At 53.0% G+C, this 25487-nt stretch overlaps 8 protein-coding genes across 8 annotated transcripts; 4 read left to right on the top strand and 4 right to left on the bottom strand.

The window, feature by feature from the left end:
* Positions 1 to 28: 28 nt before the first annotated feature.
* On the bottom strand, positions 29 to 1010 carry BKA58DRAFT_218868 (uncharacterized protein). The gene is made up of 3 exons (XM_046166197.1): positions 470 to 1010; positions 254 to 421; positions 29 to 190 (listed from the first exon to the last, which is right to left on the bottom strand). Exons 1-3 carry the CDS (start codon positions 864 to 866, stop codon positions 102 to 104), a joined length of 654 nt encoding a protein of 217 aa, XP_046023777.1. The 5' UTR covers positions 867 to 1010; the 3' UTR covers positions 29 to 101.
* Positions 1011 to 1807: 797 nt separating this feature from the next.
* BKA58DRAFT_218882 (cutinase-domain-containing protein) lies at positions 1808 to 3010 on the top strand. The gene is made up of 2 exons (XM_046166198.1): positions 1808 to 2528; positions 2590 to 3010. Exons 1-2 carry the CDS (start codon positions 2179 to 2181, stop codon positions 2966 to 2968), a joined length of 729 nt encoding a protein of 242 aa, XP_046023776.1. The 5' UTR covers positions 1808 to 2178; the 3' UTR covers positions 2969 to 3010.
* A 648-nt stretch (positions 3011 to 3658) lies between these two features.
* On the bottom strand, positions 3659 to 9147 carry BKA58DRAFT_471323 (nod factor export ATP-binding protein I). The gene is made up of 3 exons (XM_046175221.1): positions 8734 to 9147; positions 5631 to 8675; positions 3659 to 5581 (listed from the first exon to the last, which is right to left on the bottom strand). The coding sequence occupies exons 1-3, from the start codon at positions 8848 to 8850 to the stop codon at positions 3863 to 3865; spliced, it is 4881 nt and encodes a 1626-aa protein (XP_046023775.1). The 5' UTR covers positions 8851 to 9147; the 3' UTR covers positions 3659 to 3862.
* Positions 9148 to 10431: 1284 nt separating this feature from the next.
* Positions 10432 to 12138, top strand: BKA58DRAFT_442112 (uncharacterized protein; the record flags this gene model as incomplete). The annotated part of the gene is made up of 1 exon (XM_046173882.1): positions 10432 to 12138. One exon carries the CDS (start codon positions 10432 to 10434, stop codon positions 12136 to 12138), a length of 1707 nt encoding a protein of 568 aa, XP_046023774.1.
* A 1487-nt stretch (positions 12139 to 13625) lies between these two features.
* On the top strand, positions 13626 to 15546 carry BKA58DRAFT_319347 (amino acid permease/ SLC12A domain-containing protein; the record flags this gene model as incomplete). Its single annotated transcript, XM_046167712.1, has 5 exons — positions 13626 to 13807; positions 13860 to 14049; positions 14105 to 14396; positions 14462 to 14589; positions 14644 to 15546. The coding sequence occupies 5 exons, from the start codon at positions 13626 to 13628 to the stop codon at positions 15544 to 15546; spliced, it is 1695 nt and encodes a 564-aa protein (XP_046023773.1).
* Positions 15547 to 15801: 255 nt separating this feature from the next.
* Positions 15802 to 18551, bottom strand: BKA58DRAFT_461089 (major facilitator superfamily domain-containing protein). The gene is made up of 7 exons (XM_046174791.1): positions 18200 to 18551; positions 17724 to 18132; positions 17639 to 17673; positions 16917 to 17589; positions 16526 to 16867; positions 16393 to 16468; positions 15802 to 16327 (listed from the first exon to the last, which is right to left on the bottom strand). The coding sequence occupies exons 1-7, from the start codon at positions 18284 to 18286 to the stop codon at positions 16057 to 16059; spliced, it is 1893 nt and encodes a 630-aa protein (XP_046023772.1). The 5' UTR covers positions 18287 to 18551; the 3' UTR covers positions 15802 to 16056.
* A 785-nt stretch (positions 18552 to 19336) lies between these two features.
* Positions 19337 to 21838, top strand: BKA58DRAFT_364997 (uncharacterized protein; the record flags this gene model as incomplete). The annotated part of the gene is made up of 4 exons (XM_046168864.1): positions 19337 to 19412; positions 19480 to 19593; positions 19652 to 19862; positions 19909 to 21838. 4 exons carry the CDS (start codon positions 19337 to 19339, stop codon positions 21659 to 21661), a joined length of 2154 nt encoding a protein of 717 aa, XP_046023771.1. The 3' UTR covers positions 21662 to 21838.
* Positions 21839 to 22424: 586 nt separating this feature from the next.
* BKA58DRAFT_471318 (copper amine oxidase) lies at positions 22425 to 25154 on the bottom strand. Its single transcript, XM_046175220.1, has 4 exons — positions 24699 to 25154; positions 24322 to 24643; positions 22834 to 24269; positions 22425 to 22756 (listed from the first exon to the last, which is right to left on the bottom strand). The coding sequence occupies exons 1-4, from the start codon at positions 24914 to 24916 to the stop codon at positions 22528 to 22530; spliced, it is 2205 nt and encodes a 734-aa protein (XP_046023770.1). The 5' UTR covers positions 24917 to 25154; the 3' UTR covers positions 22425 to 22527.
* Positions 25155 to 25487: the final 333 nt, after the last annotated feature.

Here is a 25487-nt window from a genome sequence, read left to right as displayed (position 1 = left end):
AGCATAGTGCAGGCGCACACGTCTTGGAGAAGCCGTGTCATTGCTCGCCATTTCCAACAACCTTCGGCTTCTCTCACACACAATGTCGCATCTATATCACTTCACACCATGTGTATGCTGGGCTCACGAAGCATCACTGTACTAGTATCTGTCCCCTCCAAGCCATATTTTGACAGGTCCCACGTGACCACTGTAGCAGTGAGAGCATAAAGTTAGCATTCGCCACAGACATGCTCTCAAGCTGAAGACTTACCTTCCTTAGCTTGGAACCCCATTCTCTCGTACAAAGGCTTGCCCATCGGGGACGACTCCAAGAAGGCAGGTAGTCTCGCGCGGTCCGCTTGCCTGGTACCCCACTCAAGTAACATAGATCCTGCACCTCGGCGGTGGTGGTCTGGGTGCGTTACGAGGATATGCAGAACTGCTGTCCGTCAGCGACACCTTCCGACGTAGTGCGCTGGATACTAGCAGTAAAAGGGCTTCGTTCCCATGTACTCCTTTCTCACTCGACTCAGGAATACCATGAAGTCTAGCAAGCCCTGTCTTCCTTTGGCTTCATCATCTGGCACTGGATACATCTTGCTGGCTTCTCCCTCACTGCGCTCCTGCTCGTTGATGCGCCATTTGGCGCCTGCGATCATCTTGCCATGGGCGTCGGTATCGATGACTTTGAGATATACAACGTCAGGCTCCTCGCGCCAAGACTTGACGTGCTTTTCGATGGACTTTTGGATGTACTCGTCGGTGATGGGATTAGGCGTGAGGAGGGAAGTGATACCACCGCCGTTGGCAAAGGCGGCGATCTGTATAGCGACGAAGGTTTCAAAGTCGGCCGCCGAGGTTATGCGGTGGACCTGAAGAGGCATGTTGCTCTGTATGTTACCAACACTTGGACTCTGAGGCTGCGTCGTAGACAGATATAAAAATGGACCACCACAGACCGGGATATTGCACAGTCGCTAGCACCTTCCTCTTAAAGCGAAGGCGGGGTGGTTGTCGCTTCCTACGGCCAACGCGCAACACCAAAGGGGCACTGCCGCCCTTTATTTCGCCTTGCTACCAGCGTTCAGCCTTTTTCAACACGTCCGAAATGGATACACGTTGCATTGGCCTGACTAGCGCTGACTCACAGCAGTGGCCAAGAATGTTGAGCCATGATCAGTCGGCCCACAGCTACTTCGACGTCGCCGTTCCCTGAGTCCTTGGCCGCCTGGCTGACTGGAAGACTTCACCAAGCTTTTGCGAACCGCGGCATCTTCGCGACGACACATGCGCACCATGTTGTTTCCATCGCCGGTATGTTGTGCTACCGTGAGCTTGGAACGTTGCTTGGCCCGGACTCTGGAACGCACGACGATTCGAGGTGTGGAGGCATGGAACGGGTTCCTGAAACAGCCACAGCATGTGACGCGATGCGACAACCCCCAAAGTCATGAGACATGGTTTTGGCCGAACACCAGGTTGCCGATGACGTTGTGAGATGTCGAGAACTCTAATTTAGCTCAGACATACTTATATGGGATGCGATTGGCCCTGCGCGTTGCCCAAGCGCAAAGTCGGAAGCCTTGAGCGCAATCCAGAGGGGAGTTGACGACAAGCCGCGCGAACGATCGAGCACTAAACCCAGGGACAGGAGACACCGCCACAAATCTCACGGCAGCTTCGCCATATGGAGCTCGTCGCCTCGATCGTTCATGCTACTCATGCACGTCGCTCGTCCACCTCGGCAACAGCTGTCGCAGACCTGGCCAGGTGCGTGGGGATAGCGGCTACTGGCATGTAGCTCTAGCCCCAACCCCGTTCCCGACGAGCTTGAATCGACATGGAAGGGCTCATAGAATATGTCGCACGACACTCTTGACTGCCAGTATGCGTGCTATATGCGGTCTGGCATGACGTTTGATGTGTTTTTGGAAAGCAAGTGAAAACATGACAGCTGAGTATACTACATGTTCAAACTCTTGAAAAGCGGTGGTTAAATAAACAGCGTTAACCATTGCATCTTGCTGGATGATACTATAAAGAGGCTTGTCGTACGCTTCTTGTGGTGAACAGCAGTCGAGACATTCCATATCTTATCTTCCAATACCCGTACTTGTTTAATCCACATTCGCATAATACTTTATAATACCCTAATACTCCTTCCTTGACGGAACAGAGCGAGACACCTCTATCATTATGAAATTCCTTATTTTTTTCCTACCGTCGGTCACACTTGCCGCCCTCGCCTCAATCTCACAAAATGATGTGCAGAGCGGCGGCGGCTGCAAGCCCATGACCGTCCTCTTTGCCCGCGGAACGACTGAGTTGGGCAACATGGGTTCAATTGCTGGACCACCTTTTGCCATCGCTCTTGGCGCGATGATGGGAGGTGCTGGTAACGTCGCTGTTCAGGGCATCCAGTATCCAGCAGATGTGCCTGGTTTCCTTGTTGGTGGAGACAGAGGAGGCAGCCAGCTCATGGCACAGATGGTCGGACAGGTTCGGGCTCAATGCCCGGACACTACACTAGTAATGGCAGGCTACTCGTAAGTAACACACTGCCTTCAATATCTTTCACATGATTTGCAAGTCTAACAAAAGAACTAGACAAGGTGGCCAGCTTGTCCACAATGCTGCCGATATGCTTAGTGCCGAGGACTCGGCATTTGTGTCTAGCGCAGTCATATTCGGTGACCCAAACAACGGCAAACCGGTCGGCAAAGTCGCAGCAGCAAACACTAAAATCATATGCGCACCTGGCGACCTCATCTGTGCAGGCCAGCCTATCATATTGGCACCTCACCTGTCGTATGGTGCTAACGCGGCTCAGGCTGCTCGATTTGTCATGAGCAACATGGCAGCTGGTGGCGCGGCGGCTGGAGCAGCAGCAGGAGCAGGTGCAGGTGCAGGTGCAGGTGCTGGTACTGCTAAGGGGGCTTCCAAGGGGGCCACCCGAGCGGTGCAAGCAAAGTCCTTCATCTCTTAGACCCCCATGTCGGTTTGTAGACTCTTCTTCACATGATGTGCTATATATCTATATCTCCTCTATTGTAGTAGCTGCAGGCCAGCCTAGCTTATATCGTCTAAATAATCATAAGTATATAAATCTTCAAATCCATTTCGCAGTTCCCTTTCTCCAGAGTTACCACACATATGCGTCTTCCTCGATATGTCTGGAGCGCTCGTTCGCAATACGGGTCGGACTTGACTATATCATCGTCTAGAGCCGTCTAATGAACATGCATTCGAACTGCAACGCTCATCGACCGCGGTCGCTTGAACAAAAGATCCAGACATGAAATCTACTCGATGACCTTTGATATCTCGGACAGCTGGCTGCATCTGAGAGAAAAGGAAGAGCAGTCAATCTCGCAACACTGCCCCAGTACCGAGAGGATTTCATTCTACACCGAGACACTGTTCGACAGCAATAGAAACAATGACTCAGGCGAGAGGTATGATCAAGTTCATTCGGAAAAAGTATATCTACCAGGTAGTGTGGTACAAGATGGCCTATTGAGTAAGCAGGTAGGCGATGGCGCTATTTCGGATGCGGGACGCTACAAAGACGGACTGAGGACTATCGAGGACTCACTGTGAAGTCCAGTATAAACATATCAGCATCTCCTAGATTTCACGAGTCGATTCTGATGACCAGGGAAAAGACATTTGAGGACTGCAGAACTTGTCCAAGAAGCTTAAAGGCCAGAAGACTTTGGCCCGATTATTATAAAGTGAGATTACTAGACAAGCTATATACAAAAGCTAGATGCTGTGGTATCATATAACGTCAAAGCTTAGGGAAATGTTTCCCAATCACTCATTATCCTGACTGCTCGTTACTTGCCTCGCAGCTTATCTCTGCTACAGTGCTTACACACTAAGCAGGCAGCAAGCCACAGCATATGAAGCGGCCCCATCCATTCCTCTTTGTACCTTTTGGTTTCTTTCCACTCGTCTCCTCCTCTTCCTCGCCAACAACACGAAGGAACACCTCGTCCAAAGTGGTAGGCGAAACCGAGTAGTATTCCAAGCCTAGCTCTTGGCGATTAGATTCTAGCAACTGGATGAGGCCGGGAATGCCGCCTAGATCAGATGCTGAAGCAGCTGAGGACGAAGTGTTGACTTGATGAACCTCTGCTTCGGTGACCTTGCCATCTTGAGCATTGTCAAGATGCGCGGGCGATGCAGTCGATTCGGGGGAAGCAGCCTTGAGTACTTTGAATCGGAGTTGTCCGTGGCCTCCACCTCGCGAACCCCACTTGTCAAGCTGAACGCCAGGAATCTTCCTCTGAACCCATTGCTTTACGGCCTCCATTTCTTCTTCTGTGGTTTCGGGTGCAGATTTGAGCACGAGCTGTACGACCCAAGCGTCGCCATATTGCTGCCCCAGATCACTGACTGTCCCCAACGCAAGCATTTTGCGCTTCATGATACCCACGCGGGTGGCGAGTTTGTCCGCTTCTTCCATGGAGTGAGTGGTGATCAACAAGGCACGCCCAGGTGCCGCTACACCGAGGAGTGTGCGCCACATGACTCTCTTCGCAGCTGCATCCATACCCGAGGATGGCTCGTCCAACAGTAAAACAGATGGATTGCCCATCAAAGCAATGCCCAGACTGAGCTTCCGCTTGTTACCACCCGAGAGTTTGGACGCGAGACGGTCGTGAAAGCGCCCTAGACTGGTAGCCTGGAGGATCGCATCAACACTGGTCTTTGGGTCGGGGACGCCGCGAGCGCGAGCGTAGAAGTACAGATGCTCCGTTACTGTCATTGAATCCATGGCATCGAATTGCGGACACACACCGAGATGACCTCGTGCGGCTGCACGCTTGCTGATGATGGAGATGTCCTCAATCAGAACGTCACCACCTCCGTTGATGTGTGTCGTAGGATGAATGTCTCCACGGATGAGTGAAATAGTCGAGGACTTTCCGGCACCATTTGGACCAAGAAGGGCGAAAACCTGGCCTTGGGGAATGCCAAAGGTGATGTCGTTCACGGCGTGATTGGAGCCGAACGTTTTCTGTAGATGCAGCGCACGTAGGCTGTCTTTGCTCTGCTCGGCGCGTGCGATTTCGGCAGCGACAGCAGGAGGGATGGTGTCCACATTCTCTTCCGAGTGCTGCTGACGGCTTTTTTCTCGGTTGAGAAACGCCGGTCGGTAGCCCGAGTCCCACCATACGAGAGCGGTGAAAAGCAGGATGATTTGTACAATGAGATACAAAATGGGTCCTCCGTACACAGTCAAGGCGCCAGGATAGCTTGGAATTTGGTTACCATCGCACAGCACGCTGAAAGAGTTGAGAGAGAGCAGTTGCGTCCTCAGCAGGCTTGCTGAGGGCGAGATCAACGAGACAGTCCAGTGGAAGTACTGAATGTAAGAGTCAATCGCGTATGCAGGTGCGTAAGTCAGTATGGCCATGTAACCGATAAAGTATATCAGGTAGAGCGACACCATGCCTCCAGCGGCGAAGGCAAATGCTGCCAGTTGCGACGTAACGACAATGGAGATCAGGTAAGCAAAGAGCGTTGCACACAGGCCGTAGAGAAAGAACACCACGAAGAGGTACCCTGGTGCATACCATGCATCGGAAGCCTGTAACAACGTTAGCCATGCAGATTCGTATATGCCAGTAGGGACTTACTGCTGCAAAGATCCCTGTAGTAACGGCAGAGATCACAAGCACGAACAGGAAATCGAACGCCGTGTATGCCAGCCACAGTGGCACAGCCCGGATACCGTTGCTGTAGTGCAGCGCTCGGACATTCCTAAGCCGCTCTTGTGTCGGATATAGAGCAAATAACGCTGGGTAGACACACATGGCCAGGCCAAAATACAAAATCAGCTGTAGCGTGTCGCCCATATTAGGAGCAAACGGCACGGCGAATTGCTGGTACTGCGTGGAGATGGTGATGTTTGTCAAGATGTTGTCGAGAGTATTCAGTGTGATGAGGCCACCGATGACACCGCCATTAGCCAGGTAAGCCATGAGTGGCGGGCCGTTATCATTTAAAAAGAAGCCACCGGGTGTGATGTTGCGGAAACGCGTGTTGACGTAGTCGTTGAACTCATCGAGTGTGTCCACGAGGTGAAAACTGTCCTCAGCGACTCCTGTTCGTTGAATGATAGTGTCGATAGCAGGGCCGACGGTACTTGCCGGACCGATGGGGATGAGAGGGATGTCGTCCACGTTGGAAAGCGAGAAGATGGTAGGATCATTAGCGCTAGCTCCAGGATCGCATCCCACAGCCTCGTAATCCTTTAGGAACAGTGTGACTAGTCCCGCCGCCACAATCGGAAGGAGTAAAGCGAATATGTAGGGCCAAAAGTTGCGTTTGACAATGGTGATACGCTTCTGTACAAGTATAAGTATCTGCCTGAGTAGACTAGTGCCATGACCTTTGCTCATCTCTAGCGTCTTGTCGGTGTCAGAGTTGTGATCTGAAGGTACGTCTCGATCCTTGTCCGACGCTGGGGTTCCAGCTTGCTCACCGTGGTCAGCGTCCATTAGGTTGTACTCCTTGACTTCCTCGGCATTGGCCAGGAAGACATCCTCTAGTGTCGGGCCAACAATGTCGTAGTTCTTGACGTCGTGTTGTCTCAGGATATCAACAAATTTGGTGGCGGGCAGTGCGTTCTCAAACTGGTACTGAAGCATGCCTTCGGAAGGTGCCGGTTTCTTGATGGCATCCACTGGGGGCTTGACAGGAGCGTCTTTCGGATACGTAACGTGGTATCCAGCACCGACTTCATGTTTAAGCTGAACCGACGTACCCTTCGTTTTGAGGATACCGCGGGAAAGGATGGCAACGTAATCGGCAAGGACATCTGCCTCGTCGAGGAAATGTGTCGTGAGCAAGAAGGTGCGGTCACCCCGCTCAGCGAGTAGAATCTCCCAGATCTTCCTTCGCGAGAGTGGATCCAATCCGGACGACACCTCATCGACACAGCAGACTCTTGAACCGCCAGTGAACATCATGGCCAGCTGAAGCTTGCGCTTTTGACCCCCAGAAAGTGTGCAGGACTGTGCTCTGATCTTGTGCCCCAGGTCGCAAGCGCGGATCAGTTTCTCGATAGTATCTTTGGTATCGTAGGTGCCGGTTGACTTTAATTGGTTAAAGATACGAACGTGTTCGTAGACAGTCAGCTCATCCCACATGACATTTTTCTGGGGGCACAGTCCAAGGCCTCCGGTGCCATCAATCTCGATCGCTCCACTAGTGATGGAGTTGAGACCCGCAATGGCGTCCAGCGTGGTGGACTTGCCACTACCATTGGCACCAAGCAAAACCATAATCTGGCCTTTGCGCGCCTTCATGCTGAAGTCTTGCACGGCAACGACTGTTTCTGGTGGCTTGACGCCGAACTTGGTGAGGACGTTGCTGCGGAACCAACTGGGAGCCCAGTGCTTACAAAAGCTTGTCAGGATGATGTTGTGATCCGGCGAAGACGTTGTAGTCTTCCGGTCGGCCGACACGGTGCCGTAGAGCCAGCGCTCGACAAGCGCGCCCAAAACAGGGTACACAAAAGTTTGTATAATGGCAAATATGCAGAAGACGATACCGGGAGTAGTCCAGATGTGATCCTGGTAGTCAGGCGCGGCTCGGACGAGGTTCATTCCAATGAGCTGTCGCTCAAAACGGGCGACGCAAATGATGAAGAAGACGTAGTTGATGGACGGAAAGAGCAGGCTCAGAACGTATACCACAGCTGTGCTGAAAGGTCCAGCGACTTGGGCGATGATGGCCAGGAGGATCGGGACGATGACGATGGTGATGCCAGATAGTTGAGCTTTGCGGAAGAAAGCTGCGCCGAAGATGGAGAAGCTGGTCAAGGACAGGCCAGCAAGGACGTGGAAGATGATCAATATGGCAGCATTGGACGTTTGGAAAGCCAGCGCCCAAAGGATGGCGCCCATAATGACCCAGCCCGGGAAATAGATGATGTCGAAAGCAATATGCATGGACAGAAGACGGGCAAATTGCGTGTGCCATGGCTTTTTGGCGGGCGACATGGCCTCGACTAGCTGGGATATGCCGCGTTCTCTCTCCTCAGCCATTTGCCCCGTGAGCTGATAGGTGACGCCGCACACGCCAATGTACAGAGCCACGCCCATGATGTTGATGAGTGCGCCCATGTACAGAGTCCTGATCCGATCGTCATATTCTTGCTGCGTACGCTCCGTGTACGGGTACTCGTCGGTGGCGGGGATGGCAGCAGAGCCCTCGACGGAGGCGATGGCCTGGTCGATGGCGCGCTGGAAGGGCAGAATATAGATCTGGACATCGTTGTCGTCCTGACCCACGTAGATTTCCTCTCCCAGCGCTCCGTCGGATCGAATGGTGTAGTTCCAGCTCTCGCCCTGGCCTTGGCTCGGACTGGAAAGGAAGGACACTGCACCATAGCATGTGCTGGCGCCCCGCAGCGAGCTCTCGCACGTTGAAAGCAGTTGCACGTCCTGCTGAATGGTCACGGCCTGCAGGCCAGCGTCGCGGACCTGAGCAGATAGCTGTGCAATAACGTCTTGAATATCGCCACCAGTGTGTCCGTTGTTGACGAAGACGACCTTGTCACGGCCGCCTTGGGCAGCACTGAGGGCCTCGGGAAAGGAGCGGATGAGGGACGGCTCACCGATGCCGTACTCTGACGGCGGAACAAAAAAGTTTTTCGCGTAAGAGATGAAAAACATCTGCGGTCGAGCCCTGGTTAGCCATTGTTGTGCGGGGGGCGACGAGGCGTCGACATACAAAGATAATGGGAGCCCAGAATGCGCGGACGCTCGTGAAGAACCAGTGGCGCACGAAGACGACGAGCAGCGTCTTCTTGGTGAGGATCCATGTCTGGCTCACTATTGCGCCCGCCATGGTGGCTTTGTAGTGTTCAGGCGTCGTCTCGAGTTGCAGTCGCTATAATGCCGCGCGTGGAAGCATTCTGCTTCTCTTCAAAGACTGGAAAGGTGTCGGCCAGAGACGAACAGGAGGGAGCGCAGAGAGGGCGCAGAGAGAGCGTCTTGAAGCCTGGATGGCAAAAAGACAACGCCAATACCTCGCCCCGTACCCAGCGTATACGGAACGACGCCGAGCAGACGACGTCTTGTCCGACGTCTTGGACTCGCGCCTGCCTTGTCGCCATGATCCACATGGGGCATTGCACGTGGGGCGGCGCATGGGCGGACTGATGTTGTGCCGGCAGCGGTGGAGCGCAGGCCAAGCTTGGAAGCTGCAAACACGCTGCGTGCCTGCCCAGCGGCCCGGCTTACCTCACCCTGCTCCCGTAGCTGGGTCCAGGTTTATGTCTGTCTCGACGCCTGTCTACCACGGTTGGTGCGCCCGTCTCGCAACGACACACGCCCGGCACTGCGCGAGGACGCTGTTCGAACGCGGCTCGGCGACTGCATCCGCCCAGACGACGCCCAGTTGTGACAAGCCTCGCGTGCGCATCCTTGCATCGCTGCGCCTCCTGGTCCTGTTTACCGTCGCGTCATCGATTCTGTGCGACGCGGTAGGACCATCATGCCATGAGCTGCTCCAGACGGGCCGACATGTTCCGACAGCTTGGTTTACACCGTCGCCTCAACCTCACCTCATACTAAGAAAACATTCAAGACTCGCATAAGACTAGTTCAACGCTCTACACGGCAAGCAACCAAACGTCACACATTGCAAGTCGCAGCTGTCCTGCGTCACAACCTTCCCAGCTTCATCACTTGGCAACCGTCTTCGCTCCCTTGTCTCCGTCGTCCATTACGACATGCCCTCCGAGCTGAATCCACCGCGGCACATCCCCCACGTCCTCGGCGCGACGCTCTGGATCAGTGTCAGTGAGGGTCTGCTAGCCAATGACGGGTGAAGGCACTGTTGCATGCATCTTCGGGTTCGTCGTTGGTGTTGCACAGGCAGATGTTGAGGTTCTTCCGCAGCGAGTTGCAGGTACTATGGCAGTATCCTTCTGCGAGGGCACACTGCCTTGCCCCATGGACGGCGGCTGTCGTGCGGAGTACGATGAGTGCTGGGACTAGCGCAAGCTGCACGTCTGCTGCCTGGTGATATTTAATGCGCAATGTTGGTCGTATGCTTTTGGTTTTCAGAGCAGTTGGCCGCGCTGAAAGGGTATATCTGGGGCCGTTGAATGTTCACCCAAGCCCTTCACGTCTTGATATGCTTGTCCACTCGGCTTCATGTACCCCAGTCGCGCACCTTGGACACGTCATGCAGCTCTTCTCCAGATTTTGGCAAAGACCTATCGCTCATCTAGGAGAATCACGTGATGGGGGTGGCACCAGCAGCAGCCCTGGAGGACGCTATGACGGCGTGCGGCGAGACCCTGGTTCGTGGCTGCCGAGGCCGTAGCACGCGTCGGCGCAGCCTCCTCCCACAGCGGCGGCATCTCTCCTGCGCGACGACAACGCACGACGCGCAATAGACGCCGCCGACAACCAGCTCGCCATGGACTTCGACGAGGCGCTGCCCTCTTCGCCGCCGCCATTCGCGGGCACCGAGGACCTCGCGCCCAGCCCCTTCTTCGAGCGGCACCCCACGGCCTTCACCACCAAGTCGAGCTCCCCTCCCCCGGTCTTCTCCAGCGACGACTCGCGCGAGTCGATCGACGTGGCCAACTACGAGTCCCCACGCATACACAAGAACAAGCGCAAAGGCGCGTGGTGGGACACGCACGGGTCTGCTCACGCCAGCCCCCAAGTCAAGAAGACCAAGTTCGCGCGCAACTTGGATTCGGGCATCTACATGCTCAGCGATGCGACCAGCAGCTCTGACGAACTGCCCCCTCCCCCGTACATCCCGCCTGCCTCTCTCCGCGCCTCCGTCTCGCTCCCCCGCCCGCTCCACGCGCGAGCTACCGACGATGAAGCCATGGACGTGGACATGGACGTGGTAAGACACCCCACTCCAGGGTCCGTCTTCAACCGGCACATCGACGACGGCCTTGCGGCAGACCGGGAGTCGTACGACCTCGTTGGCCTGGACCTCGACGACAGCGACATCAGACGCATTGGCGAGCTCAATTCCGTCATTAGCCACCCTCCCGTGTACGACAACGAGCTCCCCACGGCGGGCCAGTATCGCTCTCTGCTCCCCAGACTCCACGTCAACCTTGGCAAGAACAAGCTCCGTCGCCTCGTGCCCGCTTTGTTCAACCTTGACGATCTCACTGGCCTCTACCTGCGCCAGAACGATATCGACGAACTTCCCCAGCAAATCAGCCGCCTGCGCAAGCTCGAGGCACTGGACGTATCCCTCAACAAGCTTCACTACCTCCCCTTCGACATCGTCACTCTTCTTTCCCCACATGGAAACATGACTCGCCTCACTCTCATGGGTACAGATTTGCTCCAGCCAATGTCCTTCCGCAGCTTCTCCCTCACCGACTACCAGAAGCAACAGCAAGGGCCCCTTCACCACCTCGATGACTTACGAGAAGACGCAAACAAGCAGCTGGCACATCTCTATCGAACCCTGGCAACGTGCAAAGACCGCGACCAGGCTGTTTGGCGCATCCGCTATTTCGAGTCCTGGGCCAACTCTTTTGGCGGTGGAGACGACGCCCGAACGTGCGCCGCTGAAGATGCTGGCTTCTATCCGCACCACCCTTCGTTGCGCCTAGAGGCTTTAGTAGAGGGCGATACCATTACCCACGCGCCACGGTACATTGCTAGGACACTGGTTTCTTACTATGAGCAGGATGGCAAGCTTCTCAAGGGCTCTCCAAAGCTCCCTACTTCCAACCAGGAACATTACCCCGTCATCATCGAGACGAATCAGGGTACATACGGCCTACCTTCCTCACCGTGGTTCGTCCCTCCGTGCACAAGTAAAGTTTCCTCCCTCTTTACTACGACCTTGCATATGGCACTTCAATCTTTGGAGCCCCACAATGTACGTGACTACCTCAGCCCGTGTGCTCTCCCCATTGTCGAAGCCGTTCTCTCCCGAGCAGAAGCGAACGCTGCCGACGGATATGGTGTCTTCCGCGAGTGCCATGTCTGTCGCAAGCACTACGTTGTGGCACGCGCCGAATGGGTTGAATTCTGGAGTCGGGGCTCAGGTGACTTTCTTCCACTTCGGGTTAGCGTGTGCTCGTGGGGTTGTGTACCTCCAGGCATGGTCAAGAGGCCGCAAAAGGAATTGACATGGTGAGCCCAGGAGGCTGTCAGTAGAGGTCAGACAGCAAAGTGAGATATTTACAGTAGTTAGAAGACACCAAGCTGTGTCGTGAAACAAGTCATAGTCTCACGGGAATACACCAAAGACACTTGGGTTGCATCGGTCGCACAGTCTCAGACGCGCCTGCCTATTCCGACACCATGCCATTTTGAATACTATAAGAATGCACACCTGCGTACGCTTCTTTCATCTTTCACTCCACTAGCATGGCCTCAAAGTTATCTCTCCTCGCTCGGATCCGCGCAATAGCCCCCGCTTTATCTCTACGTTTGTCATGGCGGTGGCAATGGTTGTGGTCTGACGTGGCGGACTGAGATCAAGACAGAGTGGTTTAGTGTGCAGAGAAGGCAGATTGTTTCGATTGATGGGAACAGGGGGAAGTGTCACTGTGATTGTGGTATGAGGATCTTTGAGAGAGGCTGTTATGCGGTCTTTGGGAGCATCTAACTTACCGAATGTCGTGGTGGAGTTTACTTGAGCATTTCGCCCTCTACAGCACTACCCGTTGACCCGAGATGTAGCTGGGTAGAGACCTTATAGCAACTCCCGTTTTTACGCAGTGATACCTTTTAAATATGGTGCTCAATAGTCATCGTACCTTGGGCCGTCTACTCCACATGCGAAAAGCCCTTGGCGAGAAATGCGCTAATCTCGCTGTTCGTGTCTACGACAGCTGATCTACATCACTCATATTCCGAAATTTAACCGTATTGCCTACGCTTGGGATATGCGTATGGCGAGATGATGACAACCGTAGCCGCCTCTCTCAGCTAGACGGATTGCTAACCGAAAGAGGCTTGGACGGCGCTGTTCGGACGATTGCGATAACAACACGCCGTGTTAGTGGGCATCCCTGGTGCATCACCACTTCTCGTAGGTCTATATCTCGTACTCCGGCTCCTGATTCGATACCAGGATATAAGGACTGATAGTGTGAATGTTTGGCCAAGCACACCTGGGCATGTTCCATGTGCGAGCGTGTTTGTCGCGCCTTCTGAGACCACACAAGCACTTCTACGCAGCTGCGCAGTTCAATGCTGCATACATGGATGTGCAGATGGAATCGAGCATCTCTACAAGTAGCCTAGCTCGTTTATGAACGCTGAAGAACCTTATCAGCTCTTGTACTCTCTTGCCGTTGTCCTTATCGGCGCCTATCTTCAGCCCTTGTTCGTATCCTTGCCGGTCTCGACTCGTTCCATCGGACCATCGTCCGCGGCTTGACGTGAGCGGATGGAGAAACCTATATCGGCGTTTATCTGGGGGCTAGCATGCCCGGTTTGGTGGATCCGTGTGGGACTACGTATAGCAACTGGACAAGCATTCCCTGCTTACACGGCTAGCATGCTGAGCAGACTCACTTGAGCCGACTGCATGCAAGACTCTTATCTACCATCCAACTCCCTTTTACACTTCTTGACTGAGTATTTACTTTATTCGTCAGAGTCCCAATGGAAATCATGTCCGAGAAGAAGGCAGAACAGTCGGCTATCGGAGAACAGAGCGTGGACTATGGCATTGGCCATGTTCGCAAGTCGCATACGGCGAGTCGCAGGAAGAGCTCCGCTGTCGATCCAGAGATTATTGCGGGAGAGATATTCGACGAGCGTTATGAGACTACGCAGCGTGGTCTGAAGTCACGGTCAGTAGACCCCTCTTGATACCCTATATTTTCAAAGGCTGACGGAACGTAGACATGCTCAAATGATTGCTTTGGGTGGCACGATAGGTACTGGACTCTTTGTCGGATCAGGCCAAACCCTCGCTCGCGGCGGCCCAGCCTTCATCCTGTCCACGTATATCGCCATGTCGTTCTTGATCTTTTGTACCGTTGCGGGTATCATTGAAGTCGCGGCCTATCTGCCGACCCCAGGGTCTTCCATGGTAATTTGTGGCTGTACCAAAGGCATGTGAGACATGACTGACTTTGTACCTTCAGAACCTTTTCGGGTACCGCTATGTGTCGCGCTCTATGGGATTCGGGCTGGGTTGGCTATACTTCTACTCGCTCGGTATCCTTGTGCCCTACGAAATCACAGCAGCCGGGTTGGTCATTGAGTATTGGAACCCGCCCGTGAACATCGCAGTGTGGATCACAATCATGATCATTGTCATTGTTGGACTGAACTGCTTTCCAGTCAAGTTCTATGGCGAGACAGAGTTCTGGTTTGCCGGAACAAAGGTCATCATGATTTTAGGGCTCCTGATTCTGTCCTTTATTTTGTTCTGGGGTTAGTAATATCTCTGTACAAACTGCGTGTGAGACAACCACTGACTTTGTACATCTATCTTAAAGGCGGCGGCCCACAGCATGACCGACTCGGCTTCCGGTACTGGAAGAATCCTGGCGCGGCAAATACGTATCTAGAAGAAGGGAATGCTGGGCGATTTGTGGCCCTCTTATCCACCATGGTACTCTCTGCTGTAAGTATGCTTCCGGCGAAGCTTTATATCTACTTGTCTGACCCTCATCTCTAGTTTCCCTTCACATTTGCTCCAGAGCTTCTCGTCGCAACAGGTGGCGAGATGCAGTCACCGCGTCGCAACTTGCCTACTGCGGCACGCAGATACATATACCGCCTCCTCTTCTTCTACGTTGGCAGCGTACTGGCTATCGGGATTATTTGCCCCTCCAACGACCCCATCATCACGTCTGGTGGCTCTGGGGCTGGCTCGTCCCCCTTCGTTGCCGGAATCAAGAACGCTGGCATCCCCGTGCTGGACAGCATCATCAACGCAGGTATCATCATCAGTGCATGGTCGTCCGGAAACTCCTTCCTCTTTTTGTCCTCGCGCTCGCTATACGCGCTTGCGCTGTCTGGCAACGCACCTTCCATCTTCAAAGCATGCACCAAGTCCGGTGTGCCGTACTGGGCTGTTACTGCCTCTTCGTTGTTCTGCGCTCTAGCATACCTAAACGTAGGCAGCGAGAGTGCGGTCGTCTTTAACTGGTTCGTGAATTTAACAAACACGTCTGGGTTCATCTCCTGGATCTGCTGCGGCATCATCTTTCTGCGCTTCCGGAAAGCCTGCGAAACGCAAAACATCACGGATCTTCCATATCGCTCACCGGTTAACAAGTGGGGCGCTTGGTGCGTCATCATCAGCTTCACAATTCTCTGTTTGGTGAACGGGTTCGACGTCTTCTGGCCTGAGAAGTGGGACATTAGCTCTTTCTTTACTGCGTACGTGGGTATTCCCATGTTCTTCTTGTTCTACGGGGGGCATCGAATTTGGGCTTGGAGCGATAGCTGGGCTTATGATCCAGCAGAGGTAGATCTGAAGACGGGTATGGATCAGGTGCTTGCTGAGGAGGTGCCGGCGCGAACAATGAATATGAAAGGGCCATGGTGGAAGAAAATTACCTTACTTTGGCAATAGAGGCGAAGGCGCTTTGAGGAGCTGTACGACAGGGGCAGGCAGCTATCGGTTCTCTAAATTTATCTTTAGATGTGGCATTCCGTATCGTTCTACCATCATTCATCATGCAACATCTCGGACGTTGCCCCTCAAGCCCCTTCTCCTATATCCCCTTCCCGAACGGTCCCGTAACGTCCTGATTGAGAGAAGGATACATATCCGTGTCGTTTTGCTAGCATCCTCCGATGGAATCGGATGGAAAGAAGCACACCATCGTCTTCGGGGCCCAGGCTTCGTAATGATGAGTGCTCGAGATAGCAGCACGTGAAGGTCAGAAGAAGCTGCGTAGCGCCGGACGAGATTAGCGCCAAACGTGCCGCCTGCGTCATTGACCATGGATGTGGGGCCGGGTGGCTGGGTACTGCATCATCAACATTCAACTGACTACGCTACTCAGCTTATCCATTGCTTCATCCAACCCATGACCGTATCTTCCCTAACTTCATCAAATTCAGTCTGGTGCAATCTGTCTCAGTCGTCTTCATCTTCCTTCTTCCGCTGGCGGTTCAGCTCATCGATAACCTTCTTGCCACACGCCAAAACCTCCAGTGTCCGACTCTTGTTATCGTGGTCTCTTGTCTCTGGAACCAAGAAATATGTTGTTACGGCACCTGCTACCATGAAAGCGCTCATTACTTGCAGGATATGTCCGAAGTTCTGGCGTTCCCATTCAAAATCATTCGTGGGTTCAGATTTGTCGGATTGAAATGCATATGCTAGAAAGACTTGCACCACCCAAGACCTAAGGTGCGAGTATTCGAAGTCAGTAAACGTCTCATATGCGGTTCGTACGTGGCTTTTCCTTACCCGAGTTTGCCACTAGCCGCAGCTATGCCGTGGCAGGTACACCGGTACCTCGTAGGGAATATCTCGGCAGGGATAACTTGATGTACAAAGTCAGTAAATGTCTCACAACAGGTCGTACACGGATATTACTTGCTGAAAGTCGTTACATTCGGTCCCAGGTTGAAGGCAATGTGGCTGAGTACGTAAAGTACGATGAGTCCTGAGCGACTGCTATCGAGTAGGTTGGTCCAGGCACTTCCGGTTACGATGAAGAGAACGAATAGAACCAAGAACCCCCAGAACTGAATCACTTTTGGCGACACATACTTGACAATCTTGATCATCAGCAGGCCGCCGACAACTGTCCCTATGGAAACCATCACCAGGGTGTGTTTGCTGTTGTCACTCAACGTCTGATAGACGGAAGATTTGCTGTCGTTGTTTCCCTGCCAGATGTGGCTGACAATTTCTGGTGAAGAGAGGCCCAGTCCATAGACTGTCTCAAAGTTAGTGGTTTTGCCACAGTGGTCTGGCAGTGTACCTACATGCGAAATCGAGAAACAGCCAAGCCAACGACGTTCCTAGAAGGTACTGCCAGTTCTTCTCTGCTATAAAGAATTGTTTTGCGTCGGCCCACGAGGCGAGTGGAGGAACAAAATCCGGGTCGCCTGGAGGAAGCTGGACATGAGACGCTGCGGCGGGACGAAGACGTACGTCACTAAGTCGGTGTCCGGAGTCACTGTCGCTCTCAATCTCCTCGTCGGGTTCAATCACCGAATCGTTGGTCGATTGCCTCGATACAGGCCTCGGAACTTCCTGTGTTGCAGCCAAATTTAGCAGTTCCCTCTCGCCATGTTCGGGATCTGTTCCGGGCGCACCAAAGTAGTTCGCCGTGTCTTCGAGGGTACTTTTTGTGTTTTGCAAGATGTCCAGCGTATACCTCGGGCTCTCTGGTATCGTAAATCGAAAAAGCAGAGCGATGAGAGCCGGCACGATGCCGATCCCAACTACAAGCCTCCAAAGTCGATCGATAGCTCGGAAGCACTCCAAGTCGGCAGGCCGACAAGACTGCGTGTTCTCTTTGATCCATGGCTTGTACGACTCCACTGCAGCAAGCGACAAAACATTGGCGAGCAGCTGTCCAACAGGTTGGGCGAAGAAAACCCAGCTTAGCATTCGCGCACGATGTTTGCGAGGTGCGAACTCGGCAGTAATGACCTGATCCCACGATTAGTACCAGCACAGTCACGTTAGAAACAACACCCACAGCACTCAAAGGATAGTCCGCCCCGATACCGATCCCTAGTCATCATCAGTCTTACGATGCATTCGTAGATCAATTTGCTTCTTACCCATGATCGCCCGCCAGGTGACCAGCCATCCTCCAATTGCCATGCTGTTCTTCTCTCCGTTTGAACTCATGAGCAGCAGCATTGTGCCAACGATGACGATCACCAGCTCCAATCCATACATCTTTCGTCGGCCCAAAATATCTGCTGCGAAGCCGAATCCTATCTGGCCGACCATTGTACCCGCTAATGTGGAACACATCATGGCTGTCTTGACAGAGGACGGCACCGAGGGTATACCGCCTTCGTTGTGGTTAGGCCAGTAGACATAACCGAGCATAGGAGTAACGACATTCAAGGCAAAAAGGCCGAACGAATCTGTTAAGAAGCCGATCCCAGCTACTACTACTACCCAGACCTGAAAGGGCGCTGAATCAATCGTCGCGAGAGTCCACCGTCGACGCCTTATCTCCTGTCTATATGATTAGCGAGAGAACTCCGACCGTAAGATTACTGCGAGTGGAAGAGGGAAAACCTACGGGTATACCGCTCCCGCCTGCTGTCAGATCCTCCACCCCAACATGGTGGCCTTTCATAGGACGCATGATCCAATTACGGAGGCCCATTGTAGCGATAGCGGTGGCAGCACTGTACAGTATGGTAGTTGCACCTACGTGCGAGGGTTCCGGCAATAATCAGTATGTAATGGGGTCTGTCGTACACAATCGCCTTGGGGCAGCATCCTTCATATTGCGAATGCGCAAAGCTTCAGCCTCCACCCTGACACGAACTACCGAAGGCAGATTTAGGACAGCGTGCATAGCCCGATGCCACAAGGCAAACCGGTCAACAGAAGAGGGCGCATGCGAACTGGCGCTATTCGTGCGTTCTGAATCATCGCATCCAATCTCGTTTGGATCGCCGAAGTCAGGCTTGGTGGCGTTCGCTGCCGCGATCCAAGCATCAGGGCCTTCATCTCTGGAGTCCTTTGGAATCTGTGATTGCTGCGGATGGCTAGATCATAGTGCATCCTCCGGCTCCTCGCGTCTGCGATGCTCGTTCAGCTGCGAACGCTGCGATGAGTGGGCAGCTGCATCTTGATCTTATGAATTCCAATTCCTTGTGAGTTCCTGCAGGCTGAATCACAAGATCTTCCAAGATTCCAAGGGAAAGCCACGCGTGGCTGAATGAAGTTGGCTGACCCATATGGCAGTCGACGATGGCCGTTCGCTCCCCCACGTGTTGATCTTCGCAACCTCATTGAACGCCAAAAGCTCCTATGCCGAATTGGGCGTACCATCCTATTACCGCCACATGCACAAACACGAGCTGTCCGCCACTTTTGGACAAGCTCATGGCTGCCCTGGGCTGCCCTGGTTGCTGCCGACATTAGAAGGCTTCGACGAATTTACGTGCCTGAGCCGAAGCAGGGTGTCAGCAGCGCCGTGAGCCACCCCCCAGATGCCGGAGCGGTCTACCTTTAGGCTAGCTCTATTGGACGCGTGACGAAGAGACAAGCGTAAGCTCAGGTAGTCCTTACTGCACCTGCTTGTCCTTTTCATGGAAGTCTCATGCTTGGACGATGATTGTCCCTACTGTGCGCCAACAGTTCTATAACGCATGAGCAGTCTTTACGCAAATTCTGTTGCGCTTGAGCGCGGCGCAACCCTACGAATATGTCCTTTGGGTGCAGTCCGTCCGATGTTCTGAAATTGCTGGAGATCTCGACCCGTGTATACCTCGCGTTCAAAGGTATGGCGCCAGCTGCCCCCCTCTGGCGGCAACCGTCAGGGACCACCTCGCTCATCATCGCAACTAGATGCCAACGAAAATTCTGAAGCGCAAGTTAGTGGGCTTGTTAAGGAGTTCACCACATTCCATGGCTGTCTCAAAGAGCTGGGCGAGCTAATGAAACAATATGGCCAGCCGCTACGTTAGTGTTTGTGTACTACATTTGCGGCATGCACTGACTTGAAATAACCAACGCGCAGCATTCCCTGTCAAAGATTTCGAAGACACGCTGAAGAAGTGTGAAAAGACCCTGGAGCCATACGCTGAACATCTCGTCGATAAGAAGATGACCGTCAAGAAGTTCATCTTCACGATCAGATACATCGGGATGGAGAAGGAGATCGATGGGCTGAGGAAGCAGATCAGTGGTCATTACCAAGCGCTGAACATGTGCATTTCCTTTCTGCAATTGTAAGCCTCTTTCGTACTCGAAACAACAGTCGCTGACCGTCGCTAGGCGGCTACATCTCGAGGCAACCAAGCAGACCCAACGTCTTCTCGACGCTGCGCCGTCTCGTACAGTAAATCTAGGCGGCCGTTCTTACTCCACAAACACTCTTGGTGTTCCAAGCAACCGCGCACCACTGGCACTCGCGTCTTCCGACGAACACCCGTTGTTCAGCGAATGGAAAATTTTTGATCGATGGCTGCAAAGTGAGGACGAACGTGTTGCTCAAGAAGCGGGACTATCGCGGCCTCTCTCTCTAGGAGATACACCCGCTGCGTTTTCTACTGGTGATGATCAGACAGCTGCTGTACTATACCATCTGAGACGGCAGGTTGATGACGCGATTTTCATCGAGGAGAATCGCGCAAAGCGAGCCACGGCGGAGAAACGCTCACACTTGGTCCCAAGCGATGCGATGAAGCAGCAGGTCCGCAACATGCCACCAGCTCCATTGCGAACCTATACCCTCGAGACAGACCACTCTGGCAACTTCACCATGTTTGGCCAAGAAAATTGGAGTGATTCCATGGGCAGCATCCGCCCGAGCTTGAATCTACAGCCATCGTCTCCAGATTACTTTGCATCAGTCGACTGGACGCAGTCGCCTATGCCGAGATCACTTGAACCTAATGGGACACCCTCTAGTTCCACAGTCGCCTGTAGCGAAAGCTTTTCGCCCGCATCACCGTCATCAACGGGTACTGCCTCGGAGAAGCCGTTATCCCCTACTTTGCGGCGCAGTCGCTCGCGCACATCCCTGGCAACCATAGCATTAGGTGACGCTGCACTCGACTGGAAGCGAATATGTCGCAACGTGCAGGTCGAACGAAAGTCTCTGAAGTACGGATCCGAAAATCACGAATGCGAGGTTCGGTGGCGATATCGAGAAGACACTGGCATCTCGCTGCGAACAGGCTATCCCTCTAGCCAAGACGGAAAGTTTCGAACATGGACTGAACAGCACTTCCCTGCTACCGGGCCAGCGATACCCTTGACTACTACGTATGTTGACGGTGCAGTTTCTGTTGATTTCCCGCGCGGGTCGTTCGGGAAACTCAACAAGCAGTACATTGACATCAAGTACACGTTCATTAGTCACGAATCAGCAAACAAATTCCAGACTTTGTTGTACACCAACAACGGTGCCGACTCTGCTAATCTCGAATTTGATCGACCCATATTGAGCATATCCTCGGATCAGAACCCGACTGAATGTCGTGGTAGGAATCTGCGGCTGTGGCGGCGTACCGAGACGCACCTGGCGGATGGTGGGCTTGTTACGTCTGAGGTCCTGATCCTGCTGTTTTACACAAGCGCATTGGAAGAGAAAGGGCATTGGGTCGAGGAGCCGCACTACGCATTCGAATGGCTCACGGAGTCGGTTTACAAGAAAGACAGTGACAAGCTCACACTTCTTTTCTCAAAAGACGCATCGCGTTGGGCGACTGACAAGCTTTTCAAACGCCGCAAGTCATCCACACAGGCTGGTTCGGAAGCAGCGAATCCGTCTCTGAAGAAGCGCAATGACTCCATGGAAATGCCGCGATTTTCTCGATCAGACAGCGGTGCTTCAGGGTCGCTGAACGGCTCGCCGATCCGATTGAAAGATATATCGGGAGGTGGTGGTGGTGGTTTCTCGAGGGCTGCTAATTTGAATCGGTTTGGGTATTCGGCGTTAGAGATCAAGTTCCAGAGCAGGAAGGACAGGATGGCGTTCTTAGACATCTGGAAACAGTACGTCAAGCCGCTGAATGTGTCCTGATGATTACAACGTGCAGATAGAAAGTAAAGAGCGCATCGTATTGTACTATAGTTTAATGCACATATATCGGGCATTCGAACCTCCCAAGCGGACGGGCTGCTGAAGCTCAATGTTTGAAACGAAAGGTATGCGATGAGGAAGGCTCCAAAGTGAATGTCGTCGTATTGTGAAGTACAGGCAGTACATACTGGATACTGTAAAGCTGCACGAATTGTAACAGAGACGAAAATCACTTTGTAATGCTAGTAGCGACATTCACGAAGTTTACAAAACTGTCTCGTTATTGTAGAAGTGTGCACGGCTTCGATCGAAAACGCCTGATTGTGGACACCATGGATGCGCATGGCACGTCGTCCGCGCGGACTTTGCGCTTATCCAACTCGGGTCTTGCACATGTATTACGTATCGGTTCTATGGTTTAGTCGGCGATGACACGTTGGGAAGTACAACAAGGCATTATCCGCGGAATGAAAACTACATATGGTCGTAGCAGGACTCAAAAGCAAGTCCGACTCATTGTTGAGGGCGAAGGGTTGGAATTCGAGGGCCTGGATCCTGTGGGCGGCACACTTCGTTTTACCCGCATCAAGTTGTTCTCGCATGTACATTTACGAGAAGGCGTTCCGAGGAAGGATTGTACCCCTGATACGCGAAGCGATCTTGATCTGATTGGGATCCAGAGGCGAGAGCTAGAGAACTATAAGAAGCCAGCTTTCGGAAATCTGATCACAGCTCGGAACCATGGCACAAGCACTTTATAGAGCTAGAAACAGATCGTAGTAGAACTTTTGAATAATGAGAATTATAAACAGTAACGACGGGATGTTGCGCACCCAACAGTATATAGACATCCACCTAGAAGTGAATCAAGTATAGGTAGTGTTGGCAGCCATTTTACCGAACTCATCCACACTCAGGACAGTACCTTCGGCATCGTATTCAATCCTGACCTGCTGGTTGCTCGAGACAGAGGGGTCGCCTACAAGGTAGTTGAACGGTTCGAACCTCATGGCCGAATGAGCAGAGCTGAACATGGTATTGGGCAAGTCACCGGTGTGCGGGAGATGATGCATGCCGAGGTTGAACCAAAGCACTCTGTGATGTGTTAGTAAATGATATATGACGGGGTGCAGTATCAACAATATGTGGGGAAAGCAGGTGGGGTTACGAACAAATCTTCTTGATCCAGACTCTCATCGTCAAAGAAAGTTCCAAAGTTGACAAGCGGATCGTCCCTGGAGAACTGGTTGTATGCATCCGCAGACCTTGGCTCGGTGTCCTTTTGCTGTGTGACGTAGAAGTCGTGAGTCACAGGGGCACCTGTCTTGCCAGTATATGTCGAATTCGTTTGTGTAAGGTGTATGGTGCCGGCAGATCTTTTGATTCTGTAACCTGGGTACTCGCCGTACGGGTTCGGTGTGTCCCTGTTGACAATGGCGTACAACGCGTTATCATTCTCGGCCCAATTGATCATGGACTCGCTCTCGTCGGCTACCCAAGATCGCTCAGCCTTGAATGTATTGTATACGCGACCCTGGCTCCAAGGATACGCTGTCGAAGTCGGCACAAACTCTAGCTTCTGTACACTGTTCTTCCTGCCGTTGATGTCAAGATCGACCTTGAAATTGAGAGTGTGGTCGTGCGAGCTACCCGAAAGGAAGTCGTGTATATGGAAGCCGTACTCGGGCTGATTCTCCCAGTAAGCAGCGGCAATGTATCCAGAAAAGCGTGAAGAGACTTCGATACCGCCATCGTAAAAGAAGCTGTAATCGATGAGGAAGTCGTAGTTGCCTACTGTGGCTACCGTACGCATGACGAAGTGGATGTTCTTTGCTACGCTAGTGTGTGGTGCGGATGGTGAAAAGGAATGTCGACGGATCGGGTAGCTCGCGTCAAATTCGAACAAACATATAGCATCGGCTTGTGTCTTGACCGTGTCGCCTTCTGTCCATGTTGCAGGTAGGTAGGTAGCATGACTAGGGCAGTCGTAACCTTTGACAAGAGGCTGCAACGTCGAGCCCATACCACTCGCGGTATCGTAGAAGGTCGCTTGCGATTGGAAAGGGTCGGTGCCGGAGTATGATGTCAGAGCTTCCTGCAAGGACAACTCGTAGATGATGCGTTTGCCTTTGTATTTGATGTCAAACAACGACAGGCCGAGGTCCTGAGAGACGGCATGGTAGAGAGTGAAGTCCATCCATGATATGTATCCCTCTTCCGTGTCAATCTTGAACCGCTGGTCGCCCTGGGCGACAGAAGCCGGCGGTGGTAGGTTGTCCAACGGCATGGGCGTTCCCTGCCTGTCGGTAGACGTCCAGTTTCCTCGTACGTTTGGCGGTGGCATCTCATAATCGGGAGCGTTGATTGCGGCACGGTACTCTTCTGTGCTGGCGTAAAACTTGCCATACGAGTACCACCCGACGTCTTTCCAGGTATCCGAGTTTGGTCCGGTCACGTCAAATTTCACAGCGAATCCGAGTGGCTCGACGGTAACACTGCTGAGATTGGTACCAGGGTCCGCAAATGCTCCTGCCCAGACGGTGGTTCGGCCCTCTTCATCCCGGAAGAGGCTTCCAAACCTAAGACCAATGCTGCCAGTAAAGAAAGTCTGTATGCATGTAAGCCTCTGTTGTTATATGTTGCGGCTGGCTTCCACTCACGGTGTTGTACAATTGCATCGAGATATCCTCAGTCTCTTTCGCAAACCTCGTAAAGAAACTCGTCGCATCGTTGGGTGAATACATGGGATGCATTGGTGTTCGGCCTGGTTGGGAGTTTTGAAACGGGAAAGTCAACGGCTCGACCGCAGTCGCATTCGTGGCTGGCAATGGTCCCACCATGTACTCTTGCCAGTGCTTGTCTGTCGAGTTGGTGGTACCACTTTGAACAGTAGCTCGCGCATAGCGCTTTGGAGCCGTAGCATTGCCTTCAAGAAAGGGAAGGGTATCCGTCTTGTTGGGTTGAAGAAGCGCGAGCTGTACTCTGATATTCCATTAGTGTCCGGCGAGTGAGAGGTATTTGGCAATGGTCGACTTACACGTAGCTATCACGGCTAGATCCTTGGTTGCCAGTCAAGCTCATTCGCTTTTGGAGAAGTTCATTGACACTAGCAGCTTCCTCCTCGGAAAGGGTCTTCCACGGGTTTTCATGCGGTGCACTCACTGTGGGCTGGCGGTCGTTGATCGTAGTATCCTGCGCTGTTGAGAGGGTGACCAAGACGGCAGCACTGAACGTTAGAGAAGAAGTCCACTTCATGTTGAGTAAGACGAAATAGAACGAGCGTGCTGGTTCCGACGAGCAGGCCTCTGCAGATTATATGCCCGTCTACTAGCCCATGCCTTTGTGGTAACACAACACGTCTAGGGGCGTTCGTGTTGTCATTTTGCGTGCGCATTCCCATAGCTGGCTCGCGTCCTTAGCGACGAGAAGCTATGCATCAGACATTGGTTTGTTGAGCATCCTCAAAAAATCACATCACTGTTGCTTTATCGCACGCCGTAGACGAAAAAGGAAGTGATCGGCGCCAGGGTCGCTGTCTGCATGTTGTGCAAGGGAGATTCAGCTCCACATTCGCACGTCACGAACGGAGGCGCCTCCTTTGCATGATGCAGCTGCGGAAAAGATTCTCGCGACAAGAAACACGAGTGGAGACGCAACATCCGGAAAAAACATGCTGCTTGAGCGAAAAGGTGTGGCTGGAATGTGGTTGAAGTGTCGCGCACGACTGGTAGCTCAGGGGCGGAGCCTGCCTTCCGGAAGCTTGGTGCAGTAGGGTACCCCGCAGAAACAATACCGGGCAGAAGTAATTAAGCAAACAAGCTTTTTC

Source organism: Alternaria rosae (assembly GCF_020736505.1).
Source record: "Alternaria rosae strain MPI-PUGE-AT-0040 chromosome Unknown BKA58scaffold_7, whole genome shotgun sequence".
Lineage (NCBI taxonomy): Eukaryota > Fungi > Ascomycota > Dothideomycetes > Pleosporales > Pleosporaceae > Alternaria > Alternaria rosae.
The sequence above is the reverse complement of the archived record's forward strand: the minus strand, read 5'-3'. Positions and strand labels throughout refer to the sequence as shown.

Bases quoted from the DNA above. Each gene is read 5' to 3' on its own strand.
- BKA58DRAFT_218868 (XM_046166197.1), bottom strand. From the start codon at position 866: ATGCCTCTTCAGGTCCACCGCATAACCTCGGCGGCCGACTTTGAAACC. The intron at 422-469 runs GCTAGTATCCAG...GACGGACAGCAG, and splicing joins GGGAACGAAGCCCTTTTACT to TTCTGCATATCCTCGTAACG. The intron at 191-253 runs GTAAGTCTTCAG...TCACTGCTACAG, and splicing joins GGGGTTCCAAGCTAAGGAAG to TGGTCACGTGGGACCTGTCA.
- BKA58DRAFT_218882 (XM_046166198.1), top strand. From the start codon at position 2,179: ATGAAATTCCTTATTTTTTTCCTACCGTCGGTCACACTTGCCGCCCTC. The intron at 2,529-2,589 runs GTAAGTAACACA...CAAAAGAACTAG, and splicing joins CTAGTAATGGCAGGCTACTC to ACAAGGTGGCCAGCTTGTCC.
- BKA58DRAFT_471323 (XM_046175221.1), bottom strand. From the start codon at position 8,850: ATGGCGGGCGCAATAGTGAGCCAGACATGGATCCTCACCAAGAAGACG. The intron at 8,676-8,733 runs GTATGTCGACGC...GCTCGACCGCAG, and splicing joins TCTGGGCTCCCATTATCTTT to ATGTTTTTCATCTCTTACGC. The intron at 5,582-5,630 runs GTAAGTCCCTAC...ACGTTGTTACAG, and splicing joins CTACAGGGATCTTTGCAGCA to GCTTCCGATGCATGGTATGC.
- BKA58DRAFT_461089 (XM_046174791.1), bottom strand. From the start codon at position 18,286: ATGGGCCTCCGTAATTGGATCATGCGTCCTATGAAAGGCCACCATGTT. The intron at 17,674-17,723 runs GTAAGAAGCAAA...GATGATGACTAG, and splicing joins CACCTGGCGGGCGATCATGG to GGATCGGTATCGGGGCGGAC. The intron at 17,590-17,638 runs GTGGGTGTTGTT...TCGTGGGATCAG, and splicing joins CGGACTATCCTTTGAGTGCT to GTCATTACTGCCGAGTTCGC.
- BKA58DRAFT_471318 (XM_046175220.1), bottom strand. From the start codon at position 24,916: ATGAAGTGGACTTCTTCTCTAACGTTCAGTGCTGCCGTCTTGGTCACC. The intron at 24,644-24,698 runs GTAAGTCGACCA...ATGGAATATCAG, and splicing joins TCTAGCCGTGATAGCTACGT to AGTACAGCTCGCGCTTCTTC. The intron at 24,270-24,321 runs GTGAGTGGAAGC...ACATGCATACAG, and splicing joins CGATGCAATTGTACAACACC to ACTTTCTTTACTGGCAGCAT.